Source organism: Apis dorsata, unplaced genomic scaffold, assembly GCF_000469605.1.
Source record: "Apis dorsata unplaced genomic scaffold, Apis dorsata 1.3 scaffold_1063, whole genome shotgun sequence".
Taxonomy (NCBI): domain Eukaryota; kingdom Metazoa; phylum Arthropoda; class Insecta; order Hymenoptera; family Apidae; genus Apis; species Apis dorsata.
The window spans coordinates 84,531-104,542 of record NW_006264161.1 but is presented as its reverse complement, the minus strand read 5'-3'; the positions used below and the strand labels follow the sequence as shown (position 1 = coordinate 104,542).

The 20,012-nt window shown below is 23.1% G+C and overlaps 1 protein-coding gene across 4 annotated transcripts in view; it reads right to left on the bottom strand.

Annotated features, from left to right (window-relative positions):
* Positions 1-797: 797 nt before the first annotated feature.
* Positions 798-20,012, bottom strand: part of LOC102677277 (insulin gene enhancer protein ISL-1) — a 59,458-nt gene continuing 40,243 nt past the window's right edge. For 2 of the 4 annotated variants that reach the window (XM_006624459.2, XM_006624460.2), the window contains exons 3-7: positions 14,544-14,730; positions 10,096-10,412; positions 2,942-3,243; positions 2,319-2,525; positions 1,001-1,234 (exon numbers count right to left, since the gene is read on the bottom strand). In XM_006624459.2, coding sequence (XP_006624522.1) covers positions 1,001-1,234; positions 2,319-2,525; positions 2,942-3,243; positions 10,096-10,412; positions 14,544-14,730 — 1,247 coding nt within the window. Of the gene's footprint in view, positions 1,235-2,318; positions 2,526-2,941; positions 3,244-10,095; positions 10,413-14,543; positions 14,731-20,012 lie in introns of all 4 variants that reach the window. The other 2 variants (XM_006624461.2, XM_031514571.1) reach the window with 2 other exon arrangements.

Genomic DNA, 20,012 nt, shown 5'->3' with positions numbered 1-20,012 from the left:
ATATATATATATATATATATATATTGATAAATTTTCATCAATATTCATATGTTTATTTCAGTTAGATATTATTATGAAAATATAAAAAATTTTTAATACAGGTTCAAATGTTATGATTAATAGTACAATATTCATTTCATGGATCAATGATTTACACATTTAATTTATCGAAAAATTTATTAATCTATATCTAAAATGTTTTAACATATTGCATAATAATTCACACTTTAAAAGGAAAAATTTCCTCTCGAGATATTCTGTTATTCATGGTAAGTCAAATAAAGAATTTTTTTATGAAAATTGAAAAGGAAAAATAAAATTTAGAAGTTTTTTTTAAGTAAATCAAATATTTTAAATACAAATGAAATTAGTTAATTTCAACTAGATACAAATAAATTATAAATAGGAAGTTATTTTTTATATAAAAATAATAACATACAACAAATAACATAAAATCTTTTTTCATTTAAAAATTAATTTTCAAGAAAATTCATTATACAACTTCCTGATTATAGATTCAATTTCGGTTTTTTCAGAAACAAAAATTTAAGCCATAAAATTTTATTCTATATTTTTTTCTTATTTTTATGTAATTTCCATATTTTAGATATCCATAATTTATTTATATTCAAAATTATTTAATTTCACTTGTACTCGAAAAATTTTAAATTTAAAATTTAATTTACAAAAACAAAAACGAAAATTTAAATAAAAAAATATTATTCTTTCTTTTGATTTATTTATTTATTTATTTATTTTACTATCTAATTATATAACGGATCATCATGTATAAAATATTTCATTTGTATGACTAAATTAAGCGCGAAGGGTTAAGATTTCTTTTAGAAATAATTTTTCAACCAAATTTTATGTTTCGTTTCCAGCCATTTACAATACATTCACTCTATTTGTTCTCACAGACTACAATTCTCTTTAAGCACTTATTGAAAATAGACCACGAAGAAAGCGGACACTTTCGTTCTGGCCACACTGCACAACACTATGGACTTCCTGTATCATGATGAAGAGAGTCACTATCACTTTCGAGGTAAGTTACATAGCTATCTGTGCTATCGGGGTGTTGACCCATGTCTGGACCACCACCACTGGGATGATGTGGACCAGGGGGTGGTAGAGATCCACCTCCACCACCTCCACCATCATTCATTGGTCCACCGAGTATTCCCGGTGGAGGTAATTGTGGTGGTCCGCTATGAAGATCATAACCGTGCATCTGAAATTAAACATTAATATCATTTTTATAAATCATATATAGAAAAAATGGTAGGAAAATGAGAAGTGGAAATATCAAACATCAAAATTTGATTTGTATATGTAGTGAGATTTTTAAAGTTAAGTTAATTAACTTAAGTTAATTAACTTTAACTAAAACTCAAATAAAATAAAAATTATGAACTTATACAACAGCTATTACCATTCATTAATATTGTTTAATTTAAAGAATTTCTTTTTTATTTGATTTGCTTAAAATCGCATGTATAATTAAAAGTTATATATTAGTAACTATAAAAAACCATAACAATTATATAAAATTTTACAATCCTGTTTTACTTATCATTTTACTTATCAATTATTGAGTAAGAAGAAAAAAAATAAAATATTAATTTTTAACAATAATATTGTATGTGATTATTTTATTGCAATTATTTTAATCGAATAGAAGTTTCTTATTTTCATTTTATCTAAAAAATATTATATTATAATTTTAGAAGATTAATATGTATTTAAATATTTATATTATATTTTTATCTTTTTATTATATTATCTTTATATTATCTTTTTTTTATCTTTATATTATATTTATGTCTTTGATTATGATTTAATGACAAAAAGATAGCGAATATTAAAAAAAAATGCGTTAGAAAAATTAATAAAAAAAGTAAGAGTTTTAATTAACTTAAGGAATAGCATCGTATACTATTATAAAACAAAAATGAAGTACAAAAAGTTAAAACAATTATGAGAAAGATAAAGAAACTCGTATTTTTTTAAGAATAGAAAGAAAGAAATATAATTTTCAGAAATTTTTACGTCATTTCATTTTATCAATTAAATTTATGTTTCATATTCAAATTTTTTTTATAAAATTTTCCGTACTTATATGTATGCTCAAGATTTAAGATATTATATAAAATATATCTAATAATAATAATATTAAAAATTTTTAATAGTAATATTAAAATATTTTTCTTCTCTAATTATAAAATATTCAAATATATCAAGTATCCTATCCATTATTCTAGTATTATATATATTATGCAGCATTATATATTATACTGAAAATTTTGATTAATTACCTGCGATACCAAATGATGGAAAGAAGGAGTGTTAGGATCTAGCCTGTCTAAATCAGTATGCAGAGCGAAATCTGAAAGAGCTTTCCATGGTGGTTGATAAGCTTGCACTTCCAATGGTGTCATTCCTATAGAACTCTCGTGTCTTACAGGACTACTGGCCACCATAGGAATGCCATGCATTCCACCAAAGCCTAATTTACGGCCATCCTACAACATAAAGTATCTTCGTTCGTTAAATTGTATCGTTCAAATGATAATTTTATGAAAATAATATAATGTAAATGATAATTTTTTTTTAATTTTGTATCAGAAATCAATTCAAAATATAATAATTTGCTATCCTATAATAAATCCTAAATATACATACATAATTAGAAATAATATATTTATTTATCTACTTAATGATATGCATACATGTACATAAATATTTACATTTATTTAAATGTAATATAATTATATTTCTGTTTCAATAAAAGTTCGCATTAATTTTATCAAAAATATTTAATTATTGGAATGATAAAAAATCTATCAATTTGATGAATTTGATAGTTATAATGCTAAAAAAAATAAAATAAATGAAACATAATATAATGAAAATAAAATAGCAAAATTCGAATAGTCACCTTTTCTTGCATTTGTTGTTTCATGGCGATCGTTTTCTTTTTATCTTTGCACCGTTTGTTCTGGAACCATACCCTGATTACTCGTGGACTTAAACCTGTCATCTCGACTAATTGTTCTTTCATTAACGCATCCGGTCGCGGATTCGCGGCATAGCAAGTCCTCAAAGTATGAAGTTGTTTCTCATTTAAAACGGTGCGAACTCTGGTTGGTTTTCCGTCAGAACCGCCGCCGCTTTTATGGCTGCCCGATCCTCGAGTACCACCCATACCAGCTTTGTGAGATCCACTCTCAGATCCGGAGTCTGCAAACAAAGCAATTATTCATGTCAATCTTTTATCCGTCCATTTTTTTAAAATTTTTAATTTCGAACAATTTTTTTCTTTTCACCTTCTTTAATAACGTAAATGTTAGTTAGATACTTCATTGCTTGAATACATATAATTTTTCATAGAAGTATTATTAATGGATTAATAAAAAGTAAGAATAAATCATTAAATAAATATTTAAAAATATAATAGCCTATTGTATAGAAATCTTGAATTAAATCTTGAATCAAAAATATTTATATGTAAAAGTAATATATAATTAATATGTATTAAATTTTAACTTAAAACAATTTACAAAAGTATTTGTATTAAAAAAAAAAAATAAATAAAAATTGAATTTCCAATTACAGAAATAATTGAAATGATTATAATAAGAATACAATGAAGTCTTGATTATTAGAACTTTTATTAATAAAATAATTAATTATTGAAATATCGAATAAATATAAATGAAATATAAATATAATGAAATATAATCGAATAATTAATAGAAAATTTAATTTTAATTGATGAAAGCTTTCATTATCTGTATAGTATTATTTCATTTCAAAAAGAAAAAAAGAATCATTTAAAAAAAAAAGAAATAAAATTGAATTAATTAATGATTATTGAATTTGTAAATCACTACTATTTGTAATATAAAATAGAAAGAACAAGGAATTACAGAAAAATTACAATTCGGAAGAAATTGCTAATAAATATTTAGATATAACAGTATTTATATGATTTTCCATAAAATTGTGTAAGATTATGAGAATAGAATAGATAATGAAGAAAATTATTAAATAATTATTAATTATTTAATATTTATAATTATCTATAATATATTTTATAAAAAATAATCTTAATGAAAAAAATAGATAATTATTTGATTATTTTGACTATGTTTTGACATCGACAATTGAGATTCTATTGTAAAATAATATTATAAAATAATAAGAAAATATTTTTAGTCTAATTTAATTAAAATAATTACAATACAATAAAATGTTAATATATCTATTTGTAACGTTAATTTTAGAAATCAAAGAAACATAAAAGTTTGTAGAAAAATATCGATTGATTTAGTTTTATTAAATTATGTATTATTATATATATATATTAGTATTATTAAATGAAAGTTTATCTTCATTTATTTTCAATTTTTTGTAGTTTATCTTCATTTTATTTCATTTAAAAAAGTAATACAGTATAACTAATACAGTATAACTAAATACAGTATAACTTCGATTATAGCAACTAAACAAATATATTCGAATAAAAATAAAACAGATTTTTCTAAATTATTAAATTTTGTATATTCTAATTTAAATAATATAAAAAACTGATATATATTTTTATCTCTATTGAAGAAAATTGGTAAATATTTAATTATTTTTTGCTAGCTTTAAAATTTTTCAAGAATTAATATCTGATGAATTAATATTCTTTATATTTTCTTTTATATTTTTTATATCATTAATTGTAGATTTTTCAAATTCTTGTGCTAAATTTATTTCATATTTGCTATTTTCCAATTTCTTAATAATATCTTAATAATATCATGTTTTGTTTTAACACTACCTGTTTCCGATATTATTAATATATATATAAATTTGTGAACTCTCTAAACGCAAAATATTATATTAAAATATTGTGAAAAAATTCGGTTTTGATAATTAGCTTTGATAATTACAATAGAAAAAATTACAATAGAAGTAAATGTAAACATAGCACAGACTATATATGGACAGTATGAAATGTATTGAATAATAAAACATTTCGATAATATAACATTTGGATAAAAGAAAATTCGGATAATCAAAGTTATCTATTATACTATACTATTATTTTCGAATAAATTTTGGCTTCTAAAATCAATTCTCCAAAATTATTTTAAAATAAAATATAAATACTCTATATATATAAATATATATATATATATATTCAATATTGTTTATCATGTATTTATATTCCAAAAAAACTAACGAAAACTTTATATTATTTCTTAAATTACAGATTAAAAATCATAAATTGAAAATCAGAAGGAAGAATTGAAGAAGTTGAAGAAAACACGAATGATTCCATTGTTTTGCTTTCAACAATTATTGCCAATCTAATTGGCTTTGGAAAAAAGCCAACTTCTCGAGAAAGAGCAGTGGAATTAAATGAGTAGAATGTAGAATAGAATGTCCTGCTGTGACTATCTAATCGGTCCTGCGAAACGTTCTTTGCCAACTAATGGGAGATCCGGATAGTGGTACGACATGGCGGATGGAAAACGTGAAGACGAATACCTGCTAACTATTCGAGAGGCCAGAGACAATATTGTCGATGGGCAAACTTGGAAGGCGATTCTGTGATCGGTACCAGGTTCAGTAAGGAATATCGTGAAGGTCTTTGGAAACGTTTCAACGAGATCGAGCATGATTAAGAAAAGTTTAGAGTATTGACGCTGTTCGAACGACGGAAGTTTACATAAAATTATATTTGAATACACTTGGATAAGATTACTATGATTTAGAATAATTGCTATAGAATTTAAATATATTTAGATTGAAAAGATATTGAAATATTAATTTGAACAATTTCTTGATTTTTTTATCTTAATTAAAAGAAATTAAAAAAGAACTAATAAGAATATTTTATTATTAGAATAATTTTAATGTCTTTATATATTTTCTAATTTTAATATTCTTATGTATTGAAAATGCAACACATTCAGAATATTGTTAGTAATTTGGAATACAGAAATATCTAAACAACTATTAATGTTTTCTAATTTTTAACATTGTAAATAATAAAAATGAATGACTTATTAATTAATAATATTTGCACAAAATTTGTAATTTTAATATTTTTAATTTAATCTGCAGAAAAATAAAATGTTAATTTGGGAAACTTTTTTAGCAAATATTCAATTATTGAAATCATAATCAAAATATTATCAAAACTTTGGAATATATCATTTAATTTATTGATTTACATTTTAATTTTAGATTCATATTTAATGTGAATTTTACAAATATTCTAAGAATATAATGCGATACAAGATTTTGAGTTTCAATTTCACATTACTAATCTGGAATATTCATAAAAAAATATTCATAATTTGAAATATTTTATATTCCAATGTCAACGTTCTTTAGATGAATAGAATGAAAATAAATGATGAGAAGACATAGATTAACCAACTTAATAAACAAAAAGATTGATAGTAGATTTGTATTTGATAAAAATTTTGAAAAACAATTCATTATGTTAATATAGAAAATAAATTTTATAAAGATTAAGATTAATCAATATTTATTTAATATTATAATTTCATAATATAATATTGTGTTTTATATTTGATTAGATCGCAAGAGAAAATAATTTTAATAAACATTTGTTTTTTATCACTATTCCAAATTGCACCTTAATAAAATCTTTATTTTGTTTTATTTTTTAATTAAATCAAAGTTTCAGACATTCTATATTTATTCAAAGTTTGAAATATATATTAATTTCTTTATAATTTGTAATTTTATTTGTTTTATATTACAATATTATTATGTTATTATATAAATATTTATATTTATTAATATTTAAATTATGTAATATTAATTAATATTATAATCATTTATTTCCAATTTGTAATAATTTTTTATTTATTTTAAACAAATTAGAATTTCCAAAAAATATTTCCAAATATGCTATATTTCTTTTTTATTAAAAAAAACGGAAGAGAGATATATTTAAATATATGTAAATATACAGAATATTAATATAATTATAAAGAGAATCGATTCTAAAGATAAAAAAAAGATATAAAAAATATTGAGGTTTTTATTAAGTTATAAGTAATTTAAGTTTATGTTAGATGAAGCGAGACAGAAATAGAGTAAGACCGCATCCTTCACGTTCTTGTCACATCCGCCGTCGCATTCTGTTCCCATTTCGTTTCATGTACAAATTTAAATTATTTATAACTTAATAAATAAGCCTTAATCAATATTTTTGTAAAATAATTTTTATATTTGTGTCCTTTAAAATTGATTTCCTGAAAATATTTCTTGAATATATTAATATCTATATTTTATTATTTGATTTGATAATGCTATAATAATTCCTTTATATATATAGAAATAACATACATAGAAAAAGCATTATATAACATTATACGATACTAAAATTGTTTTAAAAAACGAAGGAATGTCAGAGAAATATCATCGAAGCAATAATAATAACGCTCGAATGTATACTTATTTAACTTTCTTTTAGCTTTTAACTACATGTTATATGCGTTGAAAATTCACATCAACACCCCATATCCATGTTCTACACACTTTATCTCATCCATTATCATTGGACGAGCAAATAGAAATTATCCGATGTTTATGTCGAATCTCTTTACAAACCGAAGAAAGATGTAAAATAAAAAAGAAATGTTCGAGTTTTCAGGTTCAACTCCCTTATTAGTCGCATCGATCAGAACGAACTTCTCAAGAACGATTCCACTAAGAAGAATAAAAAAAAGAAGAAAAGAAAAAAAAGAAAAAGAAAAAAAAAAGAAGAAAAGAAACCTTTTGGACACTTTTTAGCCGACCAAACAGCGAAACCCATATGTAAACGGCTGGACGAGGAACGAGCATCGAATTTCATTAACTCCCAATTAACGAGTAATAAGTAACTCGTGCCGCGATAAGGATCCAGTTTCCTTGGCGGTGTCCTTCGAAAGGATTTGGTAGTCGCATGAAATCGAATGTTTGCGGACGGTAAGACGAAAAGGCAACCGAGCAAACGAAATCCTGCGCCTATTTTTGTGTCCTAACCAAATAAGCAGTCACAAAGGAAGAACCGCATTCGAAAAAAAAGAGAGAGAAAAAGAAGGAGGAGAAGAAAGAGAAAGAAAGTTAAAATTGTTTGAGAAAACTTATAGACGAGAAAGTATTAAAAGATGTCGTCGGCAAAAATAAAATCGTTCATTATTAATAAGCACTTTATGTCGTTTATTGTTTAATTATTGCTCTTAAATCATGCGATTTAAAGAATAAAGGTAACGTTTGTAATATAATTTGCGTAATGAAGGAATTTTCTATTTAAAACCTTCAAAAAAGATTTTTTGCTCAAAAAAAAGACTGTTAATTTTAATTGAACTAGTTTTTGATAGCACAGAAAATTTCTATGTTTATTAATTTATTAACGTTTTTAAATTCATAAATTTTATCAAATTTATTTACATTATTGATAGGAAATAATATTAAAAATAATATTTTATATGTATAATTATAATGTATAATTAATATGATGTATAATTTCTTTTTTATTGTTTTTTATACATATTTTTTTCTTCTTTCGAGAAAATAATCCAAAATAAAAAAACTTAAGCAATATTTTCTCTTAGCGAAATAATCTGCAACATTGCATGTTTGTTATCATTTAAAGTACGAATAAAATATTTTTTCCTAAGCTATATTTATATATAAGTGATAAAAATATAATTTCATAAAAAAAAATTTTATTATTTTGTATATGTATCATTTTCAAAAATGATATAAAAATAAAATCGTTATGATATATAAGAAATGATACCTATGATATATGTGAATTCGTAGACATACTATCCATTAAATAAGTAAAAAGGAAGCGACTTCTGAACGGAGGTGAAAAAAAAGTTGAATAAACGTCCATAAATAAAAAGAAGAAATGAAGGAGATCGTGCGTAGTTATGTGCCACGGTAGTTGGCAGAGAGGTGCTACATTTGACACCTTGGCTCCTCTGTAAAGAGTTGTCGAACCACTGTCGTCACCGATGTGTGGCCCTATGGATTTTGTGTATCGGGAAAAGATGGTTTAGGTGCAATGATTTCCACAAGGAAGCCAAGTGACAAACAACATAGAAAATATGCGGCTCGCGACGACCTTCCATCAAATTGTTTACGCGAGAATTAGGAAAGAACGTTTTAGCTTGGCCCTCTATGTCATACTACACAATTTTCAATTATCATCGATTAGAATACTCGTCCAAATATAATTTATCGTCGGTCCGTGTAAATAATGAATTAGTAATATAGTAGACGTGACCGTATATAAATAATATGTCACCCAAACTTTTGACATTCTCTATGCGATTCTTGTGACTTTCAAGACTTTTTCCAATACATTTCAACGATTTTGCTACTTGCTTAGAGATTTTAGCATTCGATGATATTTGTACACTAACCGGTCACAAATATTCGAAGAATTATGTTTTCTGTTACATTAAATATAATGTTTGTCAACTAATCTACTATTGCGATGTAACGCAATATAAATGATAGAATAAGATTAAATTATTATCTACTCTCGCGAATCTTATTAAATATTTAATCCAATCAAACTAGACAGTGTATGCTCACATATTAGGACTAGCTCGAGAAACGCTAATCTTATATAATCCTGATATATAGGAGGGAAGTGGTCAAGCCTTTCGGGTCTTAAGGGCTTCAATTATCAACACCTAATTATGACTGGTGATCCTAATACAACACCATTATATCAGAACAGCTTTTGAGCTTCCCCTCGAGCGGACTCCCTTTAGTAAATTTGCTCTTTGTACTTTGATAGTCCATGTCCAGACAATGTAATCCTCAAATAAGTTAGTCATTTGTCAACGTGATAAAAGTCAGGATGCCATTATTCTATCAAATTGTCATTTATGGAAATAGTCAAATTAATCTGTTAATGTCATTTTTTCGTAGATAATAATAATAAGCAGACATATTTTATATTTTATATATATATATATATAGATTACGCGAGAATATATATGTAAATACTTTTATTACATGTCCATTTCTTTTATATAATTATAAAAATTTTTTTACCTGATATTGAACCATCGTTGGGATGCAGATGATGATTATTATTCATAAGGGATGCATTATTGTTGTTTTCACTTCCAGGAACACCTCCAGGTCCAGAGCAGAGCTTTCCGCCTTCGAGAACATCGTGGTCATGTCTGCAGAACAGGCCATCCTGTCTCAAGGCAAATTCATCGCCAGGCACTAACTGTCTCATGCAGGCTGAACATCGGAAGCACTTTATGTGATAAATCTTACTCCTTGCCCTCATTACGTAGTCATCCTTGCTAAAGCACTCACTGCACTTGTCGCATTTTGTCCCGAACAATCTGAAATCAATTCTGTATATGTTAACGATTCTTTCACGATTTCAATTCTCATTGAGTTTTATTCATATCTTTGGTACATAATTATGATCTAATTAAGTACAAATTTGATTAAAGTTGTAGCAAGTATTTGTAATAAAATCAATTATTCAAATAAGAAATTTTTTTTCTTTTGTTTATAAAAATAATAGTTATTGAAAATCTAAAAGAGTGAAACAATGGAAACTCTATATTTATTATTAATTTGTTCCTCAAAAGATGAATATAAAATCAATTTTTATGATAAGAATTAATAAAAAGAGATTAATACAAAAAGAAATAATTAGTTCTCAGTCTCGGAATTGAAGTAAATAAAAAATTTAAGAAATTTAATTTTTTGAAAAGTAATTGTAGAAAATAAATCGTGGAATAAATAAAAAATTTTGAGCAAATATTGGATTTTTAAACGAATTTTAAAGCATTTTCTTATATGCAAAATTATTTTCTATATGAATATTGGATTTGATGAATAAAAATTTAATTCTAGAACATTGGTTTTTCAATAAATAATATTATTTTATATATATATATATATAAAATATATATATAATATATATAATTTATCATAACAACTATTACATAAAAGATAATAAGGTATTAAATTTTATTATAAATTTTATCGTTTTATAGTTTATAATTATTTTATCACAGTATACTTATATAATTTTACTCTATAATAATAATTTTAGTGAATCATTATTAATATTTTTGCAATGCAAATAGTATTGCAAAAACTAATATTTCAAATAATAAATCTAATAAATCACATAATTTATTCTTACTCATATCGAACATCTAAAATTCTACAAAATATAAAAATAGAAATTATCGCTTTTCTTAGACAAATTTACCGTTAAATTTATTAATTGTTTCAATTTACATTGATTTCCGAACATATGTTTCCGCGAAATTTCATTTGGATATTGGGTCGAATAATTAATTATTGGTTTTTAAGCTAATTGCCTGCAGCACTTTGTTCAGTTCTTTCAAACTAAATTGTATTTATTAGCTCCCTAATTGTATTTATTAGAAGCTTCCTAAATTATTGAGTTTTATTAATAAAAAGCTTCATGGAATATATAATTCTATTCTGCAATCAATTAATTATCTATTCTATCTATCTACTCGAGTAATTAATTATAAACGATATAGCTTCATCGATAACTATATCATTTTGCTCGAGAAAATCCATAGAATCATTTTAAGAGCAAATACTTCTATTAAAAACACAAAATATTTTCAAAATATATATTGAAAATTATAAAATCAGATAAATATTAAACAGTGACAATTGATTGTATTATATATAATATAGGTATTACAATAAGTATTACAAATTTGATCTTCAAAATAGCCATATTATATAAACAAAAAATATATAGATAATTATTTTATAAATATTTTATAAATCATAGAGCTCAAGAAAATTAAGAAAACTATCAAAATTAGTAATATTATTTCATTTAATTTCAATAGTTCGATTAAAATTTTTTACATTTTATCACTTCCGTAAAATAAAATAAAATAAAAATAAAATAATATAAAATGATCGATAGAAATTTTTTATTTCATTTCAAAATAAATCAAAATTACAAAAAATTTTTTTATCACGTAATTCTAAGTTCTGTTCCATTGGTCGATAACCAAATTTATTCAAGAATGGGAAGCATTGAAGAACACCCAGAAGAAAACGTTTTACCCCATGGTTGTTTCGACTTTTCGTACGAGGCGACAGAAACAACAAACAAACGTCATCGGTATCTCTCAGGGCTGGCAAATCCATGTCGACCGGATATGCCAGTCTTCTTCTTCGTTTCGGACGCATTTCAATGTTCGATGGATCAATGCAAATAAACCCCGAACCCAAAAATATTTGCCACAACTTTGCAGGGAGAAATTGTATCGATCGAAGAGTTTTAAAACGGAATTTTTTAACTTTTACTCATAGTATCGATCAATATGATTTTTTTATTTTTGAAAACTTCATTCATTTCAGATTATGTTTCTGCATCATTAAATCACGAAAAATATGATTTATATTTTTTATATCTAGATATTCATACCAATTTCTAAATTTAAATTAAAATTATTGACTTTTAATAATTCACTCTTTTCTATTTCAATTTTTAAAAAAATATTTTAAAAAAATAAAATAATCACATCAATATGTCAGAATAATTTCATAGTTGTTTTTGTTTAGCTTCAAATATGATATAATTATATGTAGTACTTAGTAGTTAACTTTATTTATTTTTCTTCATATTCATATTCATTTTGCTATAATTTTATTACATTTGATTTTCGCATATAATAATTAAATTAACAACTTCTAAAAAGTATATGTTCATGAAATAAATGATAAATTATGAAAAAGAAATTAAGATCATAATAATATGTAACGATTCGAATAAAGATACATTTGTATATTTTTCTCTTTTATATTGAAAGCAATAAAATTTGCTTGTTTATACTGTTAACGTAACTTCAAGTTAAGAATTTTGTCGTGAAATGAAAGACACGAATTCTGCGTTCAATTCCGCAAGTTCGATTCAACCACGTGTGAAACATACTTTTTGTTACGAATGCATTTCTCTGCACGCAGACGGCAGAAGCTGCTCCGTATATGTTAGATAAAAATACTCCACGAAGAAAGTCAGTTCTTATTTTCTGTACTTCTTTTTTTTTTTTCCATTCGACGCGTTGCATTTTTTTTTTTTTTCTATTTTTATTTCTCTTCAATCTCGCCGTTTGCAAATTGAAAAGAATTACCTATATCGCGTGCGTTCGTTGTCAATTTTGTATTTTCTATAGCAATAGAAATCGTTTTATTCGTACAGGTAAAAAAGAATGCTTTGGAATATTTGATAACATAGAAATTTTATTACCTATATTTATAGTATATATATATATTTATAGTAAAAATTTTCATATCTATAACAATCTTGTATGTTTATTTAATATTATTGAATCAAAATTGTTTTATTTTATGAAAAGTAATAACAAAGATATTAATAAAAATTCAAAACTGGAGAAAATGTTATTACAATTATTCCAGATTTACAATCACTTATTTACAATTTCAATTTTAAAAAATCAAAAGATTTGAATTATTATAGTACTCATACTAACAATATAAATAATATGTGAAAATGAAATACCTGTGTTCATACTAAGTTTTTTTTACTAAATTAAGGATTATTTTATATGATGATATATATATTATTTTTTAAAAATTTTTTCATATATCTAATTCTTATATTCAATTCATTGCATGTATTATATCTATATTTTCATATGGTAAAAAGCAATAATATTGATTACTGAATATTTCCTATTCGTAACATTTTTAATTGAAGCTGTTAGTATTATTATCGCCATCAATAATACTTTTCAACTTATATTACTAATTTTTATTAATAAAATGCATAATCAGTTATATTATATTTAAAAAGATCAGATTAGAGATTAGAAAAAAAGATAAGTACATGTTTGTAAAAAAAATGATTATAAATTTTGAATTATAAATTTTAAAATATAATTTAAAATAATTTTCAATAATTTAAATAAAAATTGTAAAATCATAATTTAATTTTAAAGTATTAATGAAAAATTACTTTCGGATATAGAAAAATTATTTTTTTCTATAGATATATTTATCGATATTATTAAAATATATATCTATATTTTAATTACAATTTTTTATTGTATAATATGAAAAAGTTGTGATTTTGACTATTTATTAAGTTATTTTTTTTTAATATATTACTTTCGATCTTGGATTATTTTAAATATTAATATAATTAATATTATAATAATATAATTGAATATTATTATAATTATTGTTATAATTATATAATTATTTATGTGTATATATATAATATATATGTATAATATATAATAAACATTACAATTCTAGTATTGATTGTATAATGGCACATTGGGATCTTTCATTATTTCAATAGAATACTTGTTTTCATTATTGTATTCCGAAATTCTCTAGATATAAAATTTTTTTTTTTTAATGATGCATAGTACAAATATGCAAGGTATGCCAAACCTAAATATGTCGTTGCAAAGTTAATAATAGATTATTAAATAGTTTTTTACCTGACATAATCTCGCTTGCAATAAGTTTTTCCATCTCGTACGAAGCAGGTGCAGTGCTCGTCCAAAAATTGCTGACATTCCGCACATTTCAAACAAGCAGCGTGCCATTCCAGATTCGGTGCCACTCGCAAAATCCATTGATCATGAATTCGACCACCACATCCTACGCAATGCGAACTTGTGCTTTCTATAAAAAGAGAAATCTTTTTTAAATATCCATTATTTTTCTTTACCATGCAATTAAATAGAGAAGTATATAAGCAAATATATGTATCAGAAAAATATGACGATACGCGAATGCAATATTTTTATTTATATACTTGTATAGAAATATTAAAATAATAATAATATGTGAAATTTCTATTTAAATGTTTTAGAATCTATATCTAAATTTTATTCAATAAATTGTTGCATTAAGAAATATTTATTATTATTTTACAATATGATTTACATAAAATTCAATGGAAATTGAATTTGCTTTCTTTGCATTTTTATTTTCGTGTATTTATCTTTTCTTTAAGTAATAGTGGAAGTAATATGGAAGTGGAAATTTCTTAATATGTATTTTCTTTTGCTTGTAATTTTTATTACAATTATTTGAAAATAAGATTCCAAATTTTGTTCGTTTATAAATGCTCGTGATCATTTCATAATTGATTTTAATTAAAAATTGTAAGAAATGATTAGAGAAATAGTTACTTAATAAATGTTATAATTTTAATGGAATTTCATGAATTTATATTTGTACCTTAATTTTATTTTAAATTAATCTCTATGAATAATTTAACATTAATTAAATATTTAATCAACACGATCAAAACTGTTTCATAAAATAATAACAAATTTAATAAACGATACTGTTATATAATCAAATTTATTGTAATATCTCATCTCATATTCCTGGACCAATTTCATTTTATGTGGAATTCATTTTCTGGCGAAATTACTTTACGCTTAATTTTAACTTTATTTTCATTTTTCGCTATCAAGTTAGATTTAATCTAATTAAGTAACTATATAATTAATTAAGTAACTATATAAAATATTTCATTTAAGATTATCATGGAAATTTAAAAAATTTATAAAAATTTTATTTTAATAGTCATATTACATATTATATCTATTCATTATTATTTAATTTTCTTCTTTTTTAATTGCATTTAATGTAATTTCGTATCAATCATATAAATGTGATTATTATAAATGTTGATTAAAGTATCGAAGTTTAAAAAAAAGAGAAAAGGAATTAATATTGAAGCGTTTATTATATAATATAGTATATGTATGTATATATATATATGTAATGTAGTATGTATATATTACTTACAATTATTGCAATGTACAATGTCATAGATATTATTATATATTATTTCAAACTAAAAACACGTTATAGCTATAAATTTCTATCTAAAATCAATAAATTCTAATGATAATAATTAAAATACATTGACTTTTAAATAACCAGAATTATATTGCCTATAAAAAATAATGAAATATCAATTAAGAATATAGATAAATAATAATTATTCTTCATATATTAATGGATACTTGTTTAATGTTTCAATTATAATAGATTATCCATTAATTATATATTAACTTCATATCAGATTATCAATCATAAATAATCTGATCATATTGATTAAGCATAATATTATTTCGTTTATTCTTTCCATAAAATATTTGCTATGTTTATCCGCTTTTATTTATGAAGAGATAAGATTGAAATTAAATCTTATAGAGTATAAAAAAAATATATTCATCTATGTGGAAAATTGTACAATTAGAGAATTCCTCAATATCAGAAATGATTATAATTGCAATTTAATAAGATATTTTAAATTAAATATATTTATAATTATTTCAAACACGTTAAGATTTTATGGACAATTTAAATAAAAGGCAGTACTAATTATTTATTTATTTAGATAGAAGATTTGATAAATTAATTATATTATTGAATATAAGAACATATGAGTGAAATTTTAATTAATCGTTAATAAATTTTAATTTAATGATAATTGCTGTAATCAAACTTAATTGAAGATTATCTACAATATTATTGGAATTTAAATTTAATTCTAATAAGATTAAATTTAATTCTGAAAAATGAGCAAAAATAAAAATTAATAAAAAGAATGTGTTGTTAATTTCTTTATAAATATTATGATAATATTATTAAATTTTTAATTTTTTCAATTTTTACAATTAATTTATCAATAGTTATTCGAAATTTTTAAATTATTTATGAGTTCATTTAAAAATTTTTAATATAAATTTTAAAGGAATTATGATTTTCAATTTTTCTGATTGCAATTCAATAGTTCTATCGCCATTTATTTTTATCGCAAACAATTGTTCATAAATTACATAAGCATAACCTAGACATAAATACGTTGAAATCTTTTAAAACATATATTATAGAAATGATTCTATGAACGAATATATATTGTTGAATAAATATACTTACAAATAAAGCATCTACACAAAATAATCTTCCTTTACTTTCTTTTCATTGTTGCGATACAGAAAATGCGTAGGTTGATGCCATGTCATTTTACTCGTCAATGTAGACATTTCTTCGTGAAAATTGTAGTCATCTTTTGTTTCGATGAGTGAAATACGTATAAAAAGCGGACAAATCGTGATTTCGCCGAAAGACTATTGATAACTTTTAATACGCAAAGGAGAACAAAAGGATATCAAGAATCCTATTGTTTGTTTGATCTTATTTATCCTCATGATTTTCAAATGGCGGGATGCTTGAATGATAAAAATAAATTCTTTGTATGAAAAAAATTTCAAATCGTAATTGTATTTTTTATTTATAATTTCTTTTTTAATATAAAATATCAGAATGAACTTATTAAACTTATTTATTTTTATAGTTATTTTATTTAATAATTATAATTATTAAAAATATAAATTCGTAATTATTTATTATGTAATATATTTTTACTGTTTTAAATTATAATAGAATTATTTTTATAATAAAAAAATAAATAAACATTTATTAAATATTCAATAATATTTTTTCAATTTTGATTTGATTTCCGAAATATTTTTCTATATTTAATGTTTTTTTTTATTATATACTAAAACTGTAAACAATAAATATTATATAATATTTATATAATTTAAGAATTATATTAATATAATCTTATATAATAAATATTTGCAATTTTTTATTTTAAAAAATAGTTATTTATTGATGAAAATAAACATAATTCTGCATAATGAGCACACAATTCTGCGAGCCATTATATAAAAATACTAAATCTGATTTTTTTGCGGAACTTTCTTGTTTTTAAAATTTTTTTGATTCAATGTATCGTATTAATTAATACATACAAAAAAACAAAAAGTCTGAAAAATTTTACGTATTGATTATAAATATGCGAAATTTTGCTATCAACTTAAAAACACAAATAATCAAGGAAAAATACAACTGCTGTTAGCTTTTAGCCAAATTTCTATTCTCCACAAATTTTTATCCACAAATATTTACCAAAATACAGAAACATACCGGTTCATCCAAACATCCTAAAAGCACTCGGTATATATACCATGAAACTGAATTTACTCGGATCGGAAGAAAGATGGTAGCAATCATCGAGAAAGAGGAAAAGCAAAAAGGGAGTTGGGTCGAAAAGAACAGGCGTAAATACAACGGCACACGATTGCAACAGTGGCCCTGTCGGTCTATCTATCTGAAATTGGTGGATGTGCTGGGGCGCGTTTGCGCGCTAGAAATGTAGCTCGCGAAAGAAATCCCACCGAACAAGGGTGGGAAATGGCGTATAGAGGGGAATGGTGAACGTAGAAGGACGAACAGGGGACGAAGCTGGGCGGTGCAGTTTCACCTCGGTAGCTCGAAACTCCGCCCAGATTTCTCTGGATGAAACCATCGAGTCGGCGCGCACTTTTCTTTCGAGTACCGCGAAACCTAATCCATATTATGCACACGTGAGACGCGTTTCTTCTTCACATTACGCTCGTTCTACTCAAAACGACGTTGCGTTATCGGTGAACGTGGCGAGATATTCGATAATAAATTTTGGTCCATCATTCTGCATCATTCCCTTTCACTCGATACTAAATGGCTGTCGTAATATTATTTCATCGTGTTCTTTTGTTCGATTTTTTAATTCGTTTCGATGATAAAATTCAATTATTTTGTTTTCTTTCTTTCTTTTTTTCGTTTCTGGAATTTAAATATTTGTGTTAAGAAATAATTAAGTTAGATAGAAATTATAAAGTTACAAATCGTTATTCTGATCTTAAAATTTATGATATGATTTAATTTATTTTCATTTTTGCTGATTTTGCCTTTTTTTTTAATATTATTGGCAATTATTAAAAAAGCAAGTTAGCTGGTTTTGATTTCGATGATTATTTAATATGTTGAAATTTTAAAAACTATTAATTTTAAGAAATTTTAAATAATGTTTTTTGTATTATTTGTATTATTTACAACTGCCGATTTTAGTTTTCGAATATTTGCAAAAAAAATTATTACTATTATACGATAATTTTTTATATTACAATTTCATTTATATATATCTATTTTTGATAACTTGATATTATGCGATCACTATTTATATAAACTGATTATATAAACACAATAGCTGTTCAAAATGTATTAGATGATCTAATCATATTTCGTATTCATCCACAGAAAAGTTCAATGAAGAATCCGTAAAATGTGAAAATAAACTATAAAATAATTTTTGGGCAATTAAAATTATAATGATCAAATGAAAAGTTAACAATGATAATTAGAAAAAATGGAAGACTCTAATACAATTAATAAAAATTCATGATTTCATATATGATAACATTTTTTAGAAATTATTATTTATTTATAAAAATTATTAAAAATAATTTATAAATTTTTTATAAATTAATGAATAAAAGCTTAAATAAAAGTAAGTATTGCATGAATAGTAAATTTTGGTGTTTAAAATGTTAAATTGGATATCGCAAAGTTATCGGTTATTATTTAATATAATTCATTATTATTTTAATATTAATTTTATTGATATTATTTTGATATTATTTATTCACATAAATCTACATAAATAAGATGGTGAATTTGTTATCTCTTATAATTTATTCACTTTATAATTAATGCATTTCAAAGTTATTCATTATAATGCTATGAAATTATATTAAAATATCAAACAGAGTTTGAGTTTGATCAGACGAAGTTGCTTTGTTATTTATGAAATGTACGATATGAAAGAAATCTCATATAAATATAAAATTATATTAAAAATCTTTCTTTAAAAAAACTGGATGTTTTAAAATAATGAAATAAATTTTGCATTCGTAAAACTCGATGAGTTGGATTATTCACATATCAATTGTATTCATTAAATTAGAATCATCTTATCTAAAAAATTGACAAAATCACTTATAATTTGTTTTTCCTTTATTATTAATTATATTTTCATATATTATTAATTATAT